Raw genomic sequence first — 17,388 nt, 5'->3', positions numbered from 1 at the left:
ATGAAACAAGTTGCGACTTTATGTTTAAATACACTAAACATGAGGTAATAAGACTTAGTTGTAGATATACCTACGCAGTTACAAATCATACACTTACATAATATACAAAATATTAGTTTGTTCAGCATATCCATTATATAAGCTATTAAGTATTAGTTTTAAAAACAAGGGATGTGATCTAAGTATATAGTGATTAAAGTGAAATAACTAGAAGACAAATTAAAACTAAAAGTAGAAAGTTCCTATATATTAATTTACGGAACTTAAAGAAAGAACAAATATTTTTGGCTCTCATTATAAATTGAAATTCACATTTTATTAAGAAAGAGAATAATCATTTCTTCAAATATGTGTACCTTTCAGAAATCTTTAATAGGAAAGAAGTAAAAACTTTATATAAGAAAAATAAGTTTTTTCCTGAAACTTGTGGTGTAAAACAAGCCATAGATATTTTTGTAGTAGAAAATCATATCATTGAGTGTAAAATTTGAAATGATTTCTAAGAATATAAGAAGTGGCATTCCTTTTGGACATACTAAAAAGGAAAGTACGCCACATAAATTGGGATAGAAAGAGTAATTACATAATTATAAGTGTATGCGCCCACACCTGCACAAACATGTATTTGAGAAATAAATACAACTTAAGATCAGACTCAAGTTGCACCTGTGCGCAACTCTCTTCTGATCACCTTACAACTTTAGGTCAGACTCAATAGGTTTATAGAAATAATGGAACAAAACTTGTGAAAACAGGAAAAATGTCTGTGATCAATAAAATATAAAGTTTTGGCCTAACTCAACCCCAACTGTTAACTCACGAGAAGATCATGTGAGGAAACAACTCATCCCTTCAATTCACAACTCATCCCTTCAATTCACGAAGGCACTGCCACACACCTAGGACTGGACATTTGGAGCGTGGAAAATCACATCTTGGGCCAACATTAATATGATAAAGAAATGAAGATTAGATTTAAATCAATCAAAAAAAATGGCTCATGGGGTGAAGATTTTCCAAGACCATATAAAGAAACAATAACCCCCATTCCCTCAATCAATGTGGGGCACTTCAACATTGTACTTCTATGCATTGCATTCTCTAGTACTATAACTACATTAACTAGATAAATACAGCAATTTTTTTTTGAGCAACGACAGCAGATGTGTTCCAAGACCCTGTAAAGAAAAAATCACTGAATTCTACTCGTTAAGTCACATATATAAGTACAAAGCATCATTAGCCCCATAGTCTTTTGTGAATATCAAAGCAAATAGTATTCATTTTAAATACATAAGACATATAGCTAGATAAATCACGGCAATAGATGAAAATAATGCATGCATTCAGTCAAAAAAATCAAGCATAGGCTAAAAAAGGTAACTAATTCAATCAACACAAGAAACAAAGAGAGACGGACATTGAAAAGTTCTACAAAGAAATGATAAATCAATTGAAGAAGAATGCACATATACAGTCAAAAGAAAATAAAGCTTAAGATAAAAAATGTAACAGATCAACCACACTAGAAACATAAACAGATGGAGCTTTGTAAAGATTCTGCAAAGTAGAGAGATGTATATCATACCACGTTATAGTGAAGAAGATTTGACAGATCCAATAATAGCCCAGCTCGCTCCACCAAAATAGCCAAGTGCATGAACGAATGTGTCTTTGGTCCATAGAAATCCAAGGATTTCTGCCAGTTCCTCTCAGCCAAAGAAGCATATTGCTTTACTCTATGAAGAAAGCTTTTTTCCCCCTTGGATGAACCGTGTTTCTTCTGATCTTGCTCCAAAAATTTCAAGCAGCAATCCCTTTGGTAGCAAGCCAACTGAAAGTATGCATATGCAGATTCCTGTTTCCGTAACTCACCCAGTGACTCATAGACAGATAAAGCCTCTCTAATGGCATCATTAGCTGAAATCTCATGCTTTCTACGGTCTATCTTCGGTCTACTAACAGAGGAGTTGAAAGAATCCTCAAGGACACAGTTCTCGTAAACCTCAGCAAATGTATCTTCACTGGCCAGTAGCATCCCAAGCCTTAAATATGTATGAGCAAACTGAGTATATACTTCATTTCTCAAGTAGCTTGAATCCACATCTGATTCCTCAGTGACATGGTTTACAACTGTTTTTGCTGATCCATAGAACCTCAACGATTCCCTGTATTCCATCTTGGCACCCTGGAGAACTTGCATATATGCATCGTGGAGGATTGCATGTTCCTTGAGATTTTCAATCTTTGCTACCATCTCTTCTGCTAGAGCTCTCCTTCCATGACCTAAATTACAGTTTATCAATATAATGTTAGTGTGGTCAGCTACTTCTTTAAACGCATTTATTGCATCAGCAAAAGCAACTTCAGCTTCATCCAACTCATTCCTTTTCATCCTCTTACGGCCTAATTCATTACACACCCATCCTTTCTTTCTAATTAAAGATTGCAGGTCTTCTGAATTAGCGAGATGTCCAACCATTGCATTTCTAGCTTCATCATAACAGTTCAAGGCATTCGAAAGATTGTCAGCATCTCCAGCTACAGTACCTCTAAGATATTTAAATATACCCCCACTTTTCCTTTCAGATTCTTCCTTCAAAGTTTCAGAACATTTATAAGCTGAAGTTCCGTCCATTTTTACTGCCATGTTATCTCTATCAGAGTTGGTGGCTCCTGAATTCTTTGCCTCTGAACTATCTTTCAATTTATTAGACATTTCTATCCTGGCAATATTTTTCTTATGCATCAAGAGCTTACTCTCTGATGTGCTGCTTTCAGCCTTCTGATGAATATCCACAAAAGTTCCAGAATGAGCATGGGCGTTTGCTTTGGTATGTGATTTTTTTTTCTGCTTTCTGCCATAACTTTTTGAACGTGAATCTCTATTACTGCTGCTAGCACTGCTTCCACTGCTGGCCCTATCACTCTGACAGCTGCAGTTCAATAAAGAACATGAGCTGCAGTTTTGACTAGACTGTCCAAGCGTCTTCTTGAGCCTCTCAACCTCCCTCAAAACTTCAGATGACATCTTCAACTCTTTAGTTAAGGGCTTTTGCTCTGACTGTACTGGCATCTTATCACCATCTGTCGAATGGAATTCTACATACACGTCCCCAACTAGTGTCCAAGCCTTGGCCCAAAAGAGGTAGCTGTCAGATGACTGATCATACATGAAACAACCATCAGATAGTGAAGACCCAGCCTTTTCACTTTTATCATCACTTTCGACCTCAGGTAATGAACAAACTAACATGGAAGAAACAAATTTTGAGTCTTGTCGATGTTGAGGCATTGATCCATAAACCAGACACGCCAACTCAACAACCTTCAAGGCCTGATTCAATTGCCCATCTTCTCTGTAAGCTTGTCCAAGCGCCAAATATGATTCTCCAAGCAATAGAACTAGTTTCCACAACTTATCATCCAATTTTGAAGTCGGAAGCCATTCTCGAATATCACAAACTTCAATACAGTCGGTATCCCCACATGCACAGACAGAAAAACTCGGAGCTGAAGGCAGCTCATCCTGATTTTTAGCACTATTCTGCAGATCCATTCTGTTGCTTTGCAGTTGACGTTTCCACCTTAGAGACTTAATAGCTTGAGATACATGATGAATGGCAGCCAACTTAGTGGAGATCGGATCAGCAACAGTTTGAACCTTGGGAGACATTTTTGACAAATCACACACTGCACAACTTTTCTCTCTGCTATTTGATGCCTCTTGCAGACATACTGTATTTCCCCCCCTGGGAGCTGTCATTGCTCTTGGGGAAAATTTAGCCTCATCAGATGTTACCCTCACAAAATCATCAGATCCGATAGCCGGCAATGTTTCAATATTGTTATCTGGTTCAACTTTAGGAACCAGGGAATCATGGACATCTGATAAAGAAACTGAAATCAAAGATTCTACTAGTTCTTCTTCAGCATCAACACTGGTAACTTCAGACTCCCTAGGAAGTGCTTCAGATGACAGATCTAACATTTCATCATAAGTTAGAAGCAGCCTCGCAAATTGTTCATGAGCACATGCACGTACAACCTGTTTGCCACAATTTCAGGTTATCAGTTATCTATTCTATAATATAGGAGAGTGAGTGAGAGAGAGAGATTGTGCTTTAGACAAAATGCCTTTTACCCCATGGTAGCAAGAAATAGAGTTGTAACCAAACTATGTCTCTTCAAAACCTAGAAATCCACCCTCATCATACGTTATTGCTTACTGCAGCAAGGGAACTAAGATATGCTATTCAAAGCTAATTTTGGTAACTTGTAAGTTGTAAGACTAAAGTAGTGAAGTACTATGGTGGAGCAAGGAAGGAAGCAACTTCGTTCCACCTACCTCTCAACACAGATTATTCATAAAATCAGAAGAAAAACAAAGTAGCCAAATGCATCGTATGCATGGAAAATTTAAGATGCGACAATATAAGCCTGCACATACGTGAACACTTCTAACTTTTGAAATCATTACATATATCGATGTTTTATAGGCAGTATCACCTAAATTCATGTAGGAAAAATATTATAAATAAAAAAGGTAATATTTTATATCACAAATGAAGTGCAAGTAATTTTGATGCATAATATATTACAATATATTATTTTCAATTTTCAACTTTTTTGACAATGCCTTCAACCGTCATTCTATTTTATGTTGCTTCCTCAGTTTTGTTTCTTCAACTTCAGTATCTTCCATTGATTGAATCGAGCCTCCTCAACAAATTAAAGAACAGGAAACTTAAGTTCCCATGTGAATATATGCTACATATAAAGTTACACTTGCACCAATATTAGGGGCATTAATGAGATAAAATGGATAGAACTATGAACTTCTCAAAAAGCATTCACCTACAACACAATGAAGAAAATGTATATGGTGGGCCTCTTCCATTGTAACTGGGAGCCCAGCATACATCTTGAGTTCCAAACTAAAACTCCTAAAAGGAGAATTAAAAGAATGAGGGAAGGAAGACAAGAATAACTAAAGACAGAGGAGAGAGGACATCCTGAACCAAATTACTGGATTAGAAAATATCATGGAGCAAGAGAGCACTCACGATTGATGAATTACTCCAGAAAGTTCATTTGTCAATGGAGTTTGAGGAAGTGGTCAAGATTGAGAAGATAATAACATGGAAACAGAGGTCTAGAATCCAATGGTTGAAAAATGGAGATAAGAACACCAAATACTTTCACAGAATGGCCACAGCCCACAAGCCCACAACACATAAGAGACGCAACACTGTTGAGTATTGACAAAATTGAAGAGGAGGGGACATATTTCACTGATGCAAAAGCTATAAAGATGAAAAATACAAGACTACTAAGTACTATCAGAATCTCTATAAAGAGACAGAAACATGGAGACCTACTCTAAACTTACAAGAGTTCACAAGCATTAGCTCGGAGAACAGATCTGGATGCAGACATAGTTTGAGGAGTAAGAAGTCTTAAAAGGCATCAATCTTCATGCTAGTGACAAAGGACCTGATGGCTTCCCAATGAGCTTCTTTAAAAAATTTTGGAGTGTCTTGCAAGAAAACATCTTGAACACTATGAAGCATTTCCATGGGTTCCAAGTTAGAAAAATAGTATGAATGCCACTTATGTAGTACTTATCCCAAAGAAAAGTGGAGTTACATCACTCAAGGACTTCAGACCAATAAGTATAATTAGTGGGATGTACAAAATCATAGCTCAAATGTTGTCTGAAAGGCTCAAGTATGTGGAAAACAAGCTGGTGAACAAGCACCATATGACATTTATCAAGGGCAAGCGAATCATGGATGTTGCATTAATAGCCAGTGAATATGTGAACCCAAGATTCAGAGGAGAGGAAGCATATCATGTGCAAACTTGATTTGGAAAAAGTATATAACCATGTAAATTGGGGGTTTCTTCTCCTCTTAAGACAGATCGGGTTTGGATATAAAAGCTTAAAATGGATAGGTTTTGTATTAAAACTATCAGGTTCTCTATTCTGGTGAATGGAGAACTGGAGGGGGTTTTTCCATCGGAAAGGGGCTTGAGGCAAGGTAATCCCCTCTCCCCTTTCCTATTCATACTGGTCACGGAGGGGCTGAATAGCATGTTGAGCGTAGCTACTCAAAACAGATGCATAAGGGGATTAGAAGTAAGTAGCAGGGCAGGTGTGAGTACGGAGATTTGCCAATTGTTGTATGTTGATGATACTGTAATCTTCTGTGAAGCAAAAGTAGACCAGATCAAATATATCAGAGTGATACTTGTGATCCTGGAATCTATCAGTGGTCTAAGGGTTAACTGGAGGAAAAGCAATCTATTCCTTATCAAGGAAGTAGCACAGATGCAAAGATTGGCTAACATCCTAGGGTGCAAGATTGAGCAATTCCAAACAACTTACTTGGGAATTCCTCTGGGAAGCAAACATGAAGAATTACTAATATGGATGGGATAATCCACAGGTCAAAGAAGAAGTTAGCCATATGGAAATCCCAATACTTGTCACTTGGGGGCAGACAAACATTAATAAATGAAGTGCTAGAGTCCCTCTCCACTTGTGTCATGTCTCTATTTCCCTTACCTGCCAACCTCCGGAGAAATTGGACAAACTCAGAAGAGACTTTCTATTGTTTGGAAACAAAGGAAGGAAGGGGTACTATGTAGTTAACAGGAAACAGTGCAGCTACATAAGCTCTCAGGTGATCTTGGAGTTAGGAATCTCTGAATCCACAATGAGTGACTCATGTGAAATGGTTGTGGAGATATGTGGAAGAAGCACAGGCTCTTTGAAGAGAAGTTATACATCACAAGTATGGCCAGGACTCCCAATGGTGTACCAATGAGGTCACTATATTATATGGAGTTTCAACATGGAACTAACAATAAGATCCTTCTGGACCAAACTAACAGGAAACATCAAACTCAGAATAGGAAATGGAGCTAAAAGATTTCAACTCTTCTGCAAATGGAGGATCGAACTGGAGGAAACCCTGTTACAGTACCTGAAGGTAGTAAGGAGCTCCAATCTAGCCTGGATAGTTTATCTGAATTACCAAGAATGTGATGCACTTATACATGGAATGATAACCATGGAAATACTAGAATCTTTTTGAAAATAGATTGGATATTTGTGAATGAAGAATAGTTGGATAGTCTGCCTACTTGAAGAATCTATTACCTGCCTGAGGGTATTAGTGACCACAGCACCGCTTATGTGACATTAATGAACCTCACACCAAAGAGGAAGAGAGCTTTTGGGGTGAGTTAGGTCCAAGACCTAATTTAACAGAGTGAAATGCCACTGGCATAACACTAATCCCCGAGGTCGCCAATCTGGAGAGTGCAAGTCAATTCAGGCCTATTGCATGCTGTAATGTTGTATACAAATGTATATCTAAGATGCTCTGCCAAAGGTTGAAACTGGATGCTTTTGTGAGTGGTAGATCCTTGGTTCAGAATGTCCTCATTAGTCATGACCTCGCAAGGCATTATTATAGAAAAATTACCCCAAGGTGCTTGATGAAAATTGATTTTAGGAAAGCTTATGACATGGCTAGATGGGATTTCCTAGAGGAGTTGCTGCTTGGATCTGGCTTTCCTGACAAATTAATAAAGCTGGCCATGATATGTCTGACTACAACTATATTCTCCATAAAAGTTAATAGAGATAGTCATGTCTACTTTGAGTGAAAGCAGGGATCGAGACAAGGGGATCCCATATCCCCTCCGCTCTGTGTGTAGGTAATGGAGTATTTAGCAAGAGTACTGAGTAAGATGAGTAAATTTAAAAACTTCAGGTTCCATACTATGTGCACAGAGCACAGCTGACCCTTCACATTTGCAGATGATCTGATAATATTCTGCAAAAGCGATGAGGCCTTAGTTCAAAGGGTTGTGGAGACTATACAACTTTGCTCTGAAACTACAGACTTAGTTGCTAACATGAAAAAATCCAACATTTTTCTTGCAGCAACGAATGATGAGACAAAAGATGAACTCCTGAATGTAACTGGGATCATTTCCTAGTAGGTATCTGAGGCTACCCTTATCGCCTAAGAAGTGGAACAAGATAAAGTGACACTGGGTGTGTTTTAAGATTACAGACAGAATAAGAGCAGCATCTAATAGACATTTGTCATATGCTGGGAGGCTGCAGATCATCCAATCAGTTCTATTCTCTCCACATAGCTTATGGGGCTCAGTCTTCATCTTACTCAAAAGTGTTTTAAATGAGGAGGATAAACTGTGTAGGGGGTTCCTACAGAGCACTGAGAAAAAGAAGAAGATATCTCTTGCGGCTTGGGAGAAGATGTCTGGGCCTAAGAGTCAGGAGGGCTTAACATTAAAGGTTGCAGAGTATGGAGCATAGCTCTTGTGGGCAAATTAATATGGATGATTATCAAAAAAAAATTAATATGGATGATTATGGAAAAGGACATAGTATGGGTGAAATGGATATAGGGTATATATCTGCAACATAGGGAGGACTTCTCATCCTCCAGCGGACTACAGCTGGTATTGGAGAACATTACTCAAGCTGAAAAATTATGGTTAACTGGCACAACAGAGGGAAATACCATCTTACTGGAAATAGAAAATATTCTGCTATTAAGGAATATTTGGAGCTGATAGGGAGTGCACCTAGAGTACTAACTGCTGAGCTAGTCTGGACTAGAATTTCTCTACCAAAGGTTTGTACTCCTGTTGACGGCACAAGATTAACTGCAAAACCAAGGAGAGATTGTGTGGCATGGGATTGATGTGTGATAGTACTCATTGTTGTATGTGTGCGGATTCCCACCTTTGAGGATGCTAAACATTGTTTTGTGAATGTACCAAAGAACTCAGGGAGAGATTGCAAGAGATTGCAGGAACGGCTGGGAATTAAGCTCAGATAGCAGAGGGTGCAAAATACACTACTCAATATCATAAGCAAGCAGTGTAGTAGATTCAAGGAGGTTATGGCTGCAGTATATGGTATAACCTGCAGTACATGGAGCCACAATCTACTATATTTGGAGAGCGAGAAATCAAATATCTATTGTATTTGTACGGCAAAGAATATAAGATATTAAAAAACAGACTGTACTGTATACCAAGGCAGGTACAAAGTGTAATTATACTGAAAATGTACAGCAACTCTAAAAGAGATAGGGAAGTTGTTTACCTTAAAGTAACTGGACTTCATGAGGCTCACTAGATCTTGGTAATCTTCCTAGAAGAGGATCGAGACTATTGAGTACTCCTTAGTATATTGTATTATTGTGTTGGTATGGTAATCTCAGTGTTTATTGCCAAAAAGATAAAATTTAAATAACTCCTAGTTCAGAATGATGATAAAGATGGGTTAGTGAGAAAACTTTGGGATGCCGAAATTAGCTCAAAGGAACACGAACCCTGTGAGAAGGGCTTTATTGATAGAGGAGGTCAATCATTTTGAGGATTGTGAAATAGGAGTAATAAACTTAAAGTTAATTTCAAACTCTTAATATTTGATATGGCCAATTAGTATGAGGATTGTGAAATACGAGTAATAATGTTGACTTCTAACTCTTAATAGTCATTTTATCAAAATTTAAAATATTAACAGATGTGATTTACAAGTTAAGTTTGTCTAACATATGATGTAATTTAATCCATGTACTAACTAAAAATTCAAATAAAAATATTCACAAAACAAAAATTTGTGGTGAATTTAATTTCCTAAATATTTGGACTTCCTACCTAGTCAAATATGAAAGTATATAATAAACAAAACTTAAGCGGATTTCAAAGTTCTAAATATTATAATTAAATGATTAATTCAAGAAAAAAGAATTAAATGACTAGTCCTTGGCAAATTATACCTTAACTAAAATAAACAAAGATCTTCTCCACAAAAATGTTCTTAGGCTCTTTTCGAACATAGCTAACTTAGGCCTCTTTTGGGTGTTACTAACCTCATCTCCGGTGGATATTCTGCTTGGAAGCTTACTCAAATCTTAAGCTCTATAAGTTTCCGTTCATGGATAACAAGATTTATTCATCTGGAGAAAAATAGATATCAATTGTTCCACCTCTTAGGCGAAGACATGGAATAAATAGGTGGAAAGCACTAAACATAACATGAAAAGACTAGTTTTGAGCAAAGGAGTACCGCTAAGGATCTGCAAGAGGCATGAGAATGTGTCGGAAAACAACAAAGGAAAGACTTTCAAGTTCGAGCACGGTAGGATTTCTCGACAATTTTTTTTTATATCTCAAAAATCAAATCAATACAGGAAATCTGGTTAAATCAATTTGGTCAATGGCCAAAACAATGTAATAATTATCCTGCTAAGAATACATTTAATGAAAGATAGAGTTAGTTAGTATTAACAATTAAAGACTTCATTAATAGAGGTGCTCCCAAACAAAAAGTCATTAATATTCCAGGATAGCAATACTCTTTTGCTCAAAACTAGTCTTCTCATGTGATGTCTAGCGCTTTCCACCGATTTATACCAAGTTTTCACCTAAGACGTAGAACGAGTGATATCTATTTTTCTCTGAAAGAAAAATCTTGTTATCCATGAACGGAAACTTATAGAGCTTAAGATTGAGTAGATCTTCGAAGCAGAAAGTCCACCGGAGACGAGTTTAGTAATGCCAAGAAGAGAAGAGGCCTCAGATAGCTGTCTTGGAAAAGAGCCTAAAAGCATTTTGGTAGAAAAGATCTTTATTTATTTTTGTTAAGATATCATTTGCTAAGGAATAGTCATTTAATTATTTTCCTTGAAATAGTCATTTAATTATAATATTTAGAACTTTGAAATCAACTAAAATTTTGTTTATTATGTTCTTCATTATTATTTGAGCTAGGTAAGAAGTCTAAATATTTAGGAAATTAAATTCAACACAGATTTTTCTTTTGTAAATATCTTTATTTAATTTAGATTACATCCTATGTTAGACAAACTTAGTTTGCAATTACATCTATTAATATTTTGAATTTTGATAGAAATAATATTAAGAATTTGAAGCCAATTTTAAATTTGTTACTCCGATTTCACAATCCTCAAAATAATTGGTCAGAACAATTATTAAGAGTTTGAAGTCAACTTTAAATTTATTACTTCTATTTCACAATCCTCAGAATAACTGATCTTCTCTATCAATAAAGCTCTTTTCACAGCGTTTGTGTTCCTTTGACCTAATTTCGACATTCCAAAGTTTTTCTCAAAAACTTATCTTTATCATCATTATAAGCTTAGAGTTCTTCGAATTTTTTTTTTTAGCAATAAACAATGAAATTAATATACCAACACAGTGAAGCAATACACTAAGGAGCACTCTCAGTCTCAGCCCCCTTCAAGGAAAATTACCAAGTGAGCTTCAAGAAGTCTAGTTACAAATCGAGTCTATAAGGTAAACAACTATCCTACCCCTTTTAGAGTTCCTATACTTCCAATATCATTAAACATTGTACCTGATGTAGTATAAATTCATTTTGTACAGTCTGATTTTTTAATATCTCGACTCCTTCTTGTCCAAATATAATAGGTTGTGGCTCCATATACTGCAGCCATAACCTCCTCTTTGAATCTACTCCAATGCTTGCGGAGTACAAAACTATGTTTAGGTAGAGAAATTATAGTCCAGACTAGCTCGGCAGTTAGTACTCTAGGTGCACTCCCTATCACCTTCAAATATCCCTTAGTACTTTTGTCATTAACTCTACTTTTAAAGTTGTCAAAAAGGGTCGGCCCAGGCATAGCCCCACCAAGCCCAAGTCTTGCTGGCCAAGGAATTTAAAGGGCTAGGGCGGGTCGGCTTCATTTGGAAGGAACTAAAAATGATCAACCCGACCCAACCCTGAAAGCAGTGGCGTACGTAGGATTTTCAGTAAGCAATGTCACCTTTTAAAATTAGAAATAAATAAATAATGTAACATCATATTATAAACTTAATAACTTTCGATGATTTTCTTTTCTTAAATGTATTCAAATTATTACCAAGTGAGAAAGAAAGTAAATGAAAAAACATTTTAAAATGTAACAAAATGAGGCCAAAAAGGTTCAAACACGCGACTTGGGTTGCAAAATCCCAGCCAAAAACCAGTTAAGCTACGCACAACTTTGATTCAAGGTGTGTCACGTTTATAATATATATCTTCATCTCTGATTTTTCCCATTTCGCTCTATACATATTTAGTAAAAATTTTCAGACAAAGTAGTGTCACGTGACACCCAATGATCCCTGCTAAATTTTCCCCTACCTAGAATAGTCGAGGGCAAGGGCGGACTAGCCCATGTTTTTTTCCTTCTTTAAAAAAAAACTTAAAATTCTATGAACATCAAAAAAATGAGAAGATTTTCAAATCAAATATGGCAAATAATGGTGTTGTTTCAATAATACTAGCAAAGAATCTAGTGTAATTAGCATGTGTTTAGGATACTAGATATGCGATATATATGTATCTGGTGTGATCCATCCCATATATGCAAGTGAGATAAGAGAGTGACAAGCAAGAAGAGAGGGAGGTGAGGGCGGGAGATTTGTCTATGTATCTGAGATACAGACAAATCCACTTGGATAAAGTGTATCTAGAACAAATTAACCTAGTTTTGAGTCCATGTATCCCGAGATACATGTATTTGGACGTACAAAAATCTAGTAAGATTCATAATATTACAACATAGCATGCATCTAAGTAATTAGCTCATATGCTAGCGAGGTCGTTGTAAGTTACCCTTGAATAAATAGTTTTGGCCCATGGGCCGATCCGGCCCTGATCAAGCCTCAAGGGCCAAAGGCTTATATAGGTTAGGCTTATAAGCCCTAATTTTAAATGGGCTTGAAAAATCGTATCCCAACCCTACCCTAATAACGGGTTGGGCTGGGCTAAGCCCATTTTGACGACTCCATCCACTTTGTAGTCAGTATTTGGAAGTTGCCAACATATCCCTTAATGCAAAGGGATAAAATGTTACCAATTTAAAAAAAATCAAATGACTATTTTTATCTGGTGTGAAATAAATTTTAAAGGATATAGAAGACGAATGCTATCTCGCTAAGGTACTTCATGCTTTTAATATGATATAGATTTAAGTCAGCATTACAGGGCATTATCTTCAGACTACATCGCAAAGATGGAAAAGAGAAAGGTAAATCAAATAATAAGAGGTTTTTTCCCAAGGACTGATAAAGTTAAAACTCTAAACAACACCAGCTTTTGACCATTTCTGGTGTAACCAAGGAAATAGTGAGAAGAAACTATATTTTGTTAATATTATAAGACAACATACCAGGTGATCAGGCGCATCCAAAAAATCAAGACATTTTCTGAAGAAACTTGCACATCTAGACTTGTTTTCAGGAGACTGCAGATCAAAAGTTGCAGTATGAGCAACAACTAATCAGAGGAAATCGATAATTAAAATAGTAGAACTACATACCATTGAAAGTGAAAGTCTGTGAGCAATCCGGTACAATATCGTCCCCAGTGAAAGTAAGGGATCGCTTCTCCCTCTATTTATTAGAGATGGCACAGAGCAAGAACTATCATCAGTGTCATCGGCAGGTCGGTTTTGAGGTATGACAGATAGATCAAAGAGTTGGATAGCATCTTCTCCCGCACTTTTGTAAAGCTACACAAATAAAGGTAATGTCAATTAAAGATGCAAGGAACAATGCAACAAGAGACTAAAATACAGTGCATTATAAATAAGCCGCAAATACCCAATATGCACCAGGATCCTGCTTGCAGTTTTCCTCAAGGAATCTCAATACTGAAAGCCCATTTTGTTGTACAACACTTGGATGAAACGCAGGAGTACCATCCTCAGATATGCCCTTTAGGAGAAATATATCATCTGTTTTAAGGAGTTCATAGCCCTGAACAACACCATCTTGATGATAACATATAGCCAACTCAGGTACACTAGCCATGACATTATCAAGCCATGCCTCTAGCCATGTTAAAGGTGTGACCTGTCAAAATTCACGGATAGCAGTTACACATGTTGGCAAGGATATAAGATTGAGGAAGTTGGTTAAGGTTTACCTGTCGTGAAACATCCCACAAATGCAAGCTAACTGCAACATACTTTTCATTGCTGAAGATGAGTAAATCACTTCCTAGAAGCATACGGAAATTGTGAAACTGCCAAAATAGTACCCTTAGGAATCCATCATTACTAGGTCTTCTAAACTTTTCGGACTCATGCACCGAGTACCTCGACTTTTCTTTTACTTGCGAGACCTTCTTTCCAGCACCTTGACCCTTATTTTTCCTGTTCTTTTTTCCCCAAAAACAGTCGCTCTGTTTCAGCTCGTTATAAGTGCACTGCTGGTTAGATTGATCTTCCTGAGTAGAAGTTCCAGTTTGCTCATAGGAAGTGCTACTCTGTATTGGATGATCAAAAGATTCAGGTGAACTTTCTCTTGATTCACATTGCCACTCATTCGGTGGTGTATGGGTCGGAGGACAATCACATGCCTCCATGCGAACTGAATGCATAGCGAAATTTAGAAACAAAGACTGATCTGCACATTTTGGTGGGTTATTGTTTCTTCTGATCAATTTCTCCCCCTCTTCGATATCAGGCCTGCATTTGGCATTGCAGTTAAATCTTTGGTAAATTATATTCTTGTAAAACCACAAAAAGTTTCAACAACTAGAGGTAACAAGTTTCAAATTGTACATCAATATCAAGAGAAACTATCACCCTCCATACAAAAGTTACTTAAACAATTCTTAAACGGAAGTCTTAGTCTATCATAAACAAAAATTAACTTGCGAAGGACCTTATAAAATTCCTATAACTTTTAAAAGTTTTCTTCTCTTTTTCTTTTGAAAAGGGTAACTTATCTTTTTCAAGTTTTCTTATGACTACGAAAGCATTTTACTTGTGTCTTTCATCCATTGTTTATTTCACATAGCCTCATCTCTTCCCAATCTGTTTTCATCCATATTCTCAGATATTGCTCACTCCAATCCAATGAAGTGAATTAGTATTGACTTTAAGAGTTGACACGAACTGTGTCTTTGTTGAAAGAACATGTAGACCATATATCAACTTTGGTTTTAGAAGAATACTATAGTTGAATTAGAATGAGCAAATGTGGTACCCAGACGATGCTATGATTTAACAGTTAGCATTTTTGCTAAGTACACATCAGTTGCGCAAGAATTAAAATGTACAGTCAACATGCAAATTGAAATGGAAGGAATACACACAATCAAAAAGATTAACCCAAACATCTAAAAACTAGAAAAAAGAATCCCAGTCATTTGAAACCTTAATAAATTAACTATTTATGCAAACTCAAATAGTTAATTAATGAATTACTTTCAACGCCACATCCTTATAAGTGTATAGGAGCGGAATGCTTGGTCCATAGGGCTCCCTTTTCCTCAGCTCAATGAGTTGCTGGGCCCCAAGATTCTTCTAGCAATGAGTGCATATATACTCTTTACTGTCCATGTAATTTAAAACCATGTCTCATAAAGCAAGATGCACAGGATTTATATAGGAGAAAACTAGATATTTCTATTGTCTAATATCAACACTAAATATTGAGATTAAGAAATTCTTCCTCCGTTTCCCTTTAATTAGACCCCTGTTGACTAGGCATGCCCCTAGAGAAATCATTTATCAAGAGTTCATTTTAATAAGTTACCCTTGTTAATAGTTATTAAAGCTGCAACTCCAATAAATTTGGGAAGTGTAAATACTTAATAATAAGGATAAACATTGGAACAAAATGATAAATCTCTCTTAATTTGCTAAAATGGACAAGTAAAAAGAAATCTATTCTTAGTTTTCAAACAAAAAAAATATCTAAGGGATCAGAAAAAGGGAACGGAGGGAGCATATTTCTAAGAATATTTCAAATGGGAAAATAGTAACTTATAGTACTTCTCATGATGATAATTCTAGCATGTCTAGTTTCACTCCAAATATCACGAGAGTGAACCTCAAAAAGCAATATGTCAGAATACATCTGGGATAGAGCCATAAAGGAAGAATTAATTCTCAAAACTTTGACTAACAGAGTGACAACTAGATTGAAATTCAGAAAGAGTCTTGCATTCCAGTACTGTAGAGAATATTACCCTGTATTTAAAACTAGTGTCTTGCCAACACGATGTACTGCAATTGATAATCGAGCCTTGGAGTATGGAATCTTAAAGATTTGCTTCAGAATATCAGTTGGGGCAATGACATCGATCTCCTCTCCGTAATCCACCAGACCTGATACAGCAAGAGCTTCACCTTTCCTTGCAAGATTTGAGGTGTTTGTGCCACTTTCCCACAATAGATCTGCAATGTCAAGCAGAATTTATTACCCTCTCACATAAAACAACGAAGACATGTTAAAACTTATATATACACAATCAAATGATATTAGGAAAAAGAAAACCATAAGTTGTAAGATCAACATCCATTAGATACTCCATCCTGTAAAACCAGGAAACAAATGAAATTATAAAAAGATGCAAACTACTTGTGTAAAAAAAAGTCAATGTGCCACATGTATCTGAGCATCAAAAACAAATGTGACTTTTTCCTGAGTGCAAGCAAAAAAAAAACATGCTATTTAGCAGCTACACTTCAATACTTTGAACTACTTCCATCATCTGTACACAGACATATTTCCATAAGCTCCTGATTGAAGAAGGAGAGACAGAGATATCTTATTGGGGGAGTAAGAAAATTTTAAGAGTCCCAGAGATTTTGCGTATTGTAGGTGCATTAAGGCTACAGAGGTTAAGGGGGGCTATTTGAAAGATGAAGAGGGGAAGAGAGACCAGGCCAGACAAGATCCCAGTGAACTTTTGGAAGAACGCAGGCGAGGCAGGTATGAAGTGGTTGACTATGTTGTCAAGTGTCAAATTTAGGACGGCTAAAATGCCAGTGGAATGGAGATGAAGTACAACGATTCCTTTGTACAAGAAAAAGGGTACTATTCAGAACTAAAACAACTATAGGCGTATCAAGCAACTAAGCCACACTATGAAAGTCTGGGAGAGGGTGGTCGACATGAGGATGAGGAGGGGGGTGTCAATCTCCAAGAACCAATTTGGATTCATGTCGAGGCAATCGACTACAAAAGTCATCCATCTTGGGAGGAGATTGTTGGAGAAATATAATGACAATGAGAGGCTTGAACATAGTGTTCATTGACCTTGAAAAGGCATATGATAAAGTGCCTAAGATGTTTACAGGGTGTACGGCATACTTTAGGGCTATTAATAACATGTATGATGGAGCCAAGACCTGGGCTATGATAATGAAAGGTGACTCTTAACACTTATTGATGGTAATGGAGTTGCACCAAGGACCAGCCCTTAGCCCATTCCTATTTTGTCAAGTGATAGTGAATTGACACAACATATTCAGAGGGAGTACTGTGGTGTATGTTATACAGATA

General features: G+C 36.6%; 1 protein-coding gene across 3 annotated transcripts in view; it reads right to left on the bottom strand.

Annotated features, from left to right (window-relative positions):
• The window catches only part of LOC101251689 (uncharacterized), a 28,716-nt gene that overhangs the window by 3,768 nt on the left and 7,560 nt on the right, over positions 1-17,388 (bottom strand). For all 3 annotated transcript variants that reach the window (XM_010324459.4, XM_010324457.4, XM_026031578.2), the window contains 6 exons: positions 16,070-16,277; positions 14,015-14,558; positions 13,690-13,941; positions 13,407-13,598; positions 13,257-13,331; positions 1,589-4,048 (listed from right to left, as the gene is read on the bottom strand). In XM_010324459.4, the coding sequence (XP_010322761.1) occupies positions 1,589-4,048; positions 13,257-13,331; positions 13,407-13,598; positions 13,690-13,941; positions 14,015-14,558; positions 16,070-16,277 (3,731 nt within the window). The remainder of the gene's footprint in view (positions 1-1,588; positions 4,049-13,256; positions 13,332-13,406; positions 13,599-13,689; positions 13,942-14,014; positions 14,559-16,069; positions 16,278-17,388) is intronic.

This window comes from Solanum lycopersicum, chromosome 6 (assembly GCF_036512215.1).
Source record: "Solanum lycopersicum chromosome 6, SLM_r2.1".
In the NCBI taxonomy this organism is placed as follows: domain Eukaryota; kingdom Viridiplantae; phylum Streptophyta; class Magnoliopsida; order Solanales; family Solanaceae; genus Solanum; species Solanum lycopersicum.
This window is presented reverse-complemented; position numbering and strand designations above follow the sequence as displayed.